We start from the raw sequence: 6,089 nt of genomic DNA, 5'->3' as shown, positions 1-6,089 counted from the left end.
TGGGCTTCAGCCCAGGTCCTTAGGCCCACCATAAGAGATCCCATACCAACCATCTGCCACCACACATTGATCACGGCGGGAATCCCAACGCACATTTGGGCCCACCATTTGAAAACTTGGTGGAAACTGAGATTTGATGTGCATAGGATTCCCGTAAATCACCGATTTTTTATTGCTAAAATTGGACGGCTCTTGTGAGAGATCCTAATGTCCCCACACGGGCCCAATGTAATAAATCTGGATCGGTGATCTGGTGGGCAACACCAACTGTGTATTCTGGTCCAGTAATCAGGCAATCCCAGTCGTCAGATGGGTCACAAGTGCATGACTGAAATGGACCACTTCAAGAAACGGACAAGGGTCCGCCTACATTGTATCCAACCTGATGACCAGACCCGCCAGATTTTTGGGCCATGCCACATACATGGGGTGGCCGAGCCAATGAACGGTCTTGATCTCATTCCCACATGACACGTATATGTAATATCATTCATATATAGAAATCTGAAACCAAACAGCATTTTTCCTTGGCTAGAGAACACAAAGTATTTAACACTTAAGTAGGGTTAGTTCATTTGAAGAGTCAACACAATCCATTAGCCAACTTTCTCTTCCCAGAGTGAACTCTAGATTGGGCAATTTAGGAGCCATATGTGACACGTGGACGGCATCCCTGTATCCGTGGTCCACCTATATTAACAAAGAAAATCAAGACCCTAGTTAGTACAAATCCATAAAATCTAAGGACCGTCTTTTAGCATTTTCTCCTTTTGAAACTCATGTCAAGATGATATTAAAATATCAAAATTTTATTTTATTTATCATAATATTATTTTACTAAAGTGCAACTAAATTTAAATTTAAGTACAAATTAAAATAAAGTTAATATATGAATTAAAATTTCTAATTAAATATAATTCATACCTTGTTCTCTTCATTTATAAAATCATCAAATTTGAAACGGGGCTGTGTCGAGGCATTTTCTGTGATTGTGATACAAGCGCCATTCCCGTCCGTCGATGGCCATGGTCCTCTGTGGATAAGATCATCAGATATTCATGTTCATGGATTAAATAAAAGTTAATATACTTTCACTGAACTTGGATAATCTTCCTGATAGAACTTCCATTTAAATGAAGAACTTGTTGATTTCAAGGTGGGGCATTATGTGTATGACGAATGAGGACCATTGGTTACTTTTGTTTGAACATTTATTTTCTTGTGCATGTGTGGCCCACTTAAAAAAAGAAGACACAAGCATGCCAAGATGTGCATTTCACAATTAATTGAGAACATAAACACAAGCATGTAGCACATTTTGGAAGAAATGAATATCCATGGTCATGAGGCCATGACATAACATTTGTTATGTAAGATCTCCATCCATCATAACACATGTATGCATAAATAGATACAAGCACGTATGGCCTCAGGTGATTCTACCAAAACAGATGATTTGCATTTGTTCCACCAACCATCCTTCCATATATGGGCCACCTTGATCAATGGTTACTGACTAACCTTCCTCATAATTTCCAATTCTTCAAACCAACCAATGAACAATGTACTAGAGCTCTGCTAGAATACATTTGGATGTACTGCAATAAGATATGCTGGGACTTTATTCTACCAATCGAGTCATCTTCCCATCGTCCAAACAGTTTATCCGATGGTGCATAGTGTTAGGAGCGGAAATAACCTCAGCTAAGAATTAAGCAAGTAATGAAGAATGAAAAATTCAAGTAAACACAGAAAATACAGAAAAATCTTGGCACAAAGTGATGATCAATATACTATAATCAACAGAATGTTACAGGAGATGAAACAACTTAAAAATCCTACATTTTCTCTCAAAATTCTACACACTCTTTCTAACCCTAATTGCAGTTAGGAGGGTATTTATACACTCCCATACAAAATTAGTAAATAAAGCCTGCACTTACGCATTCCGTTGGTCGGATCGATGGGACTTTTAGTTCAACCGACAAGAACCCCCACACACACCAATCGAACCAAAAACATACAAAAGGTCACAACGTACAATATGAGAATTCACCTACTAATTTAATCGAATCAATGGAAAATTGGTCCAAGCGAGACAGATGTCTTCTCTGCTAGTATTAAAGGAACTTGATCAACACAGAGAGCTGAAAGAATTCTTAGTTGGATTATTTAAACCCTTTCATAATTTGACTCTTTTGCATTATATATGGACCGTCATCATAACTTTTGTATAATGAAAGGGTAGTAGTCAACTTGAGAGTTTTTTCCTGACATCCCGCATCAAAGGTGAGTCCCTTCTAATAGATAGTTTGAGTCATTAAAAAAAAAATCGGAGTTGAACCGCTAGAGTCCCAGTGTATCTTACTAGCAAACCTCTCTTACTGTATGGTCATTCCAAGATTACATTCATCAATGTACATGTATATTAAAACCCTATCACTAAAGTCATCATCTACATTATTAACTTGTAAACAATCATATTAACCAAACCAACACAACACGCCTAGGCACGTCCACAAGTACACATGCACACATGGTTGTCTACACATTCATTTAATGCTCGTGCTAGCACACGCATCTATGGACCCATGTAATCTGCACAATGGGATAATACACAAGGAAATGCCTAATCTTTTGATTAACTGACAACCTATATATATATATATATATATATATATATATAATTTAATTAGAAGGAATGGAAAGAAAAAGACCAAACTACCCTAAGCATGCACATATATCTAACACAAACAAGGTGATGAAATGTTACATACCTAGGAGAATTGGATAGTGGTAATGGTGGTGGATTGGGAGAAGATAAATGGTTATTTTCAACATTCTCACAAGGCAATCCACCTTCCATTGGTGCAATCCCTGTCCTTGTATTCAAACCCATATCTGTCTGCCCTTGTCCTGCAACATTCAACATACATAGGGCCCATTTACAAGTGCTTTATCAGACAGCCCAAAAATAATTCATGTGGGAATGGTCAGTCCCGGTCCCAGCCATTCAGTATCTGGTCACAGTAGATCATTAGGAAGAAGATCTGGCCTTATATCAACAACAAAACAAAAAGGCTGTAGTGGGGGAAAATCCAAATACCTGCTCCTTTGTCAGTGCTCTTCACTGTTCTATACATCTGCATGAACACCCACATAAAAATTAAAGTCTACATTGCTAAGATTACTCCCTAGATGCCCTTTTGTCCTTAGTCCTTGTATCCAACTTCCCATTTCAAAATCCTTACAATAACAATCATAGTAAGGGAAATGATACATATGACACCCTCTTTTATACTTTTGGGTGCACAATTGTAATACCAAAAAGTAGAAAACATGGGTGTATGCATAATAAATAGAGGATATGGATATCAGCTACTTACGAAAAATGTTAGAATTGTATTAGTAATTTTTTTAATTTTTTTTTCATCTAAGTCTAAACCCAACGAGATGTTTTCTTTGTAGTCCTACCTGCAAGTGGCTCTTCACATGAGCTAGTGTGAGATCTTTCACATTCATTAGCTCCATAACTGATTTGGGTGTTGCTCCTGCATTGATAAATTCAAAGGAAATTTGATAGGGAAACAAACAACATTAGTGTGATAAATCATCAATTAAGGAGAATATGGTTTTGAAAATTGACATTTACAACCCCATTTTTTTAATTATACACCCCCCGTAGCCTACTTTTTAACTCCTGCCTACTACATGCTACGTATAGGTGGATAAGGAGAAGGGGTGTATGTATAAAAAAAATGGGGTTGTATATATCATTTCCCAATGTATATTATATAAGATTCAAAGAAAGAAAATCTACTCATATAAACATGTTTTAGTTATGGTTTTTTTTTTTTCATTTTCTTTTATGTTTTTCTTACTCTCATGGCCTCCAAGGAGCTCGACTGCATGAACAAAATGTGCATGGAGAGTGGAAGTCCATCTCATTCTAGGAGCTCTAATGCATCTCTTGCTTACACCAACCATTCTTGAACTCCTCTTGAACTTGAAGCTGTGGGTCTGAGGTTGGTGGAGGCGTGGAAGGTGGCAATGGAGTTTGTGGGGCCTGTCGAATGCTGGCATCTCGAACCCAAGGCTCAAAGTGGGTTCACCACCGCATGGATCGTAGCTCCTTTCTGGGTGCAATGACCAATTGTCATGGCTCATGTCGCTTCCACTACTACCGGATTCCGATACTGAGCTCCTGTCACTGACGAAACTCCTCGTTGTAGGTGCTTGAAAGCCCACATCTACAGTTTCATCACAGGAGATAGATGGTGGGCTGATCTGAAGCGAGAGATTGGGCAAAGTTGATGTAGTTTGCATTGAGTTAGAGCTTAAGAAGGTAAATGGGGGATTCACAGATCAAGTCATGCAAGGATTCTTGTATAGATAGATAGAGAGAGAAGAGGCAGTGATTATATCATGAGTGGCTTATGATTTGCATTAGTGTTTAGGCTCTACAAGAGCCTAGAAAGAGAGAGAGAGGGAGACTTTAAAGAGAAAGAGGAGTAAAGAAAGAGGTATATATTTTAAGAAAGGAAGCAAAGGTATCAAACCTTGAGAGAGAGAGAGAGAGAGAGAGAGAGAGAGAGAGAGAGAGGGTTTAAAGGGAAAGAATAGTAAAGAAAGAGGTATATATTTTGGGAGGGTTTAAAGGGAAAGAAAGAGGTATATATTTTGGGAGGGTTTAAAGGGAAAGAATAGTAAAGAAAGAGGTATATATTTTAAGAAAGGAAGCAAAGGTATCAAACCTTGAGAGAGAGAGAGAGAGAGAGAGAGAGAGAGAGAGAGAGAGAGAATGTGCACACAGACGATGCAGGGATTAATGGTGGTATCGCAGGCATTGGTTGGAATTCGAGAAAAATAAAATAAAATAAAAGAGTATAAAAAATTAGTCCTTGTCTTGTATAATTTAAGCATCTCTTTGACGTCAACAGATCGAGACCCACAATTCCCCGTTTTCTTTCTTCTTCTGAGAAATTTTCAATACTCTAGCTCTTTATGACCATCCATACTCAGCCACACAACCACTTGTCACATGCTGTATACTTGTACACAATCCGAACCATTCAAATTCGGGCCTGCTCTGGATGCTCCTGATCCTAAAATTCCAGTGAAGAATGAGGAATGTTCACATGTTATGAAGCGTTCAAGTTTGTGGGGCCCACATCAGTGTGAGTGACATCTAACCCGTTCATTAGATGTGCCCCGCGTTAGGCTTAGATCCCAAAATCCTGCCTGATCAATAAATCAGGTTTGTCACACCCAAGGGAACAATGGGGGGAATTGAAGAGGGGAATGCCCACCATAGAAACTTCTAGATGGAATGTGGGGTCCACAATGTTGTTGATATGTCATCCAGTCCATTAATCAAGTGTGCCTGCCTCACAAGGATGAAGGGACACACCTAAACTTAAGCCATCTCTATATAGAGGTTTTAATCACAATTATAAAATTCTCTCTGTGGTGTGTCCCCCCTGAACCATTATTAGGGATGATTCTCTGGTTCTACAGTCACCATGAGTAGTATCACTAGATGCATGGTTCGGATTCCACATACTCATCATAGGTGGGCCCCACACAGCTTTAACATTGAACCCGCATACTCATTCTCCGGAAGAATCATTATAGCCATTCGATTAGTGGTAAACAAATGGATGGTTAAGATGAAGATGGTCAATTGTCCCAACCCAAACAACCAAATCCATCAATAGGATGGGTCACAAATGAACAATCTCAATGGATGTATGATCCTAAATGGCCAATTAAGTGACATCTCATAGATAGTGATTGAAATAATAATCCATTCACCATAAGTTCCTTAAGATGGCTTTATACGATAGAGTTGAGAAGATGGACGGTTCCGATAATTGGACCACTTGGCATGTGCGCCTCAATGGACGGCGACAAACGCTGTTAATGAGTCGCGACGGAAGTAAAACGAATCCTAGTTGAAGATATTCCTGTTTTGTTTGGCAGATAAAGAACGTAATGCAGGCCATGCACATCACGCGTCCTGTAATGGGGTGATTAGAAGGACACCTATCCGTCCCTCAATGGATAAGTCTTGATTAATTGCCACTTTG

General features: G+C 38.9%; 1 protein-coding gene across 1 annotated transcript; it reads right to left on the bottom strand.

The window, feature by feature from the left end:
• Positions 1-479: 479 nt before the first annotated feature.
• LOC131218604 (probable transcription factor KAN4) lies at positions 480-4,476 on the bottom strand. Its single transcript, XM_058213238.1, has 6 exons — positions 3,882-4,476; positions 3,475-3,551; positions 3,107-3,143; positions 2,778-2,916; positions 925-1,033; positions 480-690 (listed from the first exon to the last, which is right to left on the bottom strand). Exons 1-6 carry the CDS (start codon positions 4,324-4,326, stop codon positions 550-552), a joined length of 948 nt encoding a protein of 315 aa, XP_058069221.1. The 5' UTR covers positions 4,327-4,476; the 3' UTR covers positions 480-549.
• Between the last annotated feature and the right edge of the window lie 1,613 nt (positions 4,477-6,089).

This window comes from Magnolia sinica, chromosome 11 (assembly GCF_029962835.1).
Source record: "Magnolia sinica isolate HGM2019 chromosome 11, MsV1, whole genome shotgun sequence".
Taxonomy (NCBI): Eukaryota; Viridiplantae; Streptophyta; class Magnoliopsida; order Magnoliales; family Magnoliaceae; genus Magnolia; species Magnolia sinica.
The sequence above is the reverse complement of the archived record's forward strand: the minus strand, read 5'-3'. Positions and strand labels throughout refer to the sequence as shown.

Coding starts and splice junctions, on each gene's coding strand:
- LOC131218604 (XM_058213238.1), bottom strand. CDS start 4,326: ATGCAAACTACATCAACTTTGCCCAATCTCTCGCTTCAGATCAGCCCA. Junction 3,552..3,881: donor GCTCCTTGGAGGCCATGAGA/GTAAGAAAAACA, acceptor TTATCAATGCAG/GAGCAACACCCAAATCAGTT. Junction 2,917..3,106: donor GAGCACTGACAAAGGAGCAG/GTATTTGGATTT, acceptor TGAATGTTGCAG/GACAAGGGCAGACAGATATG.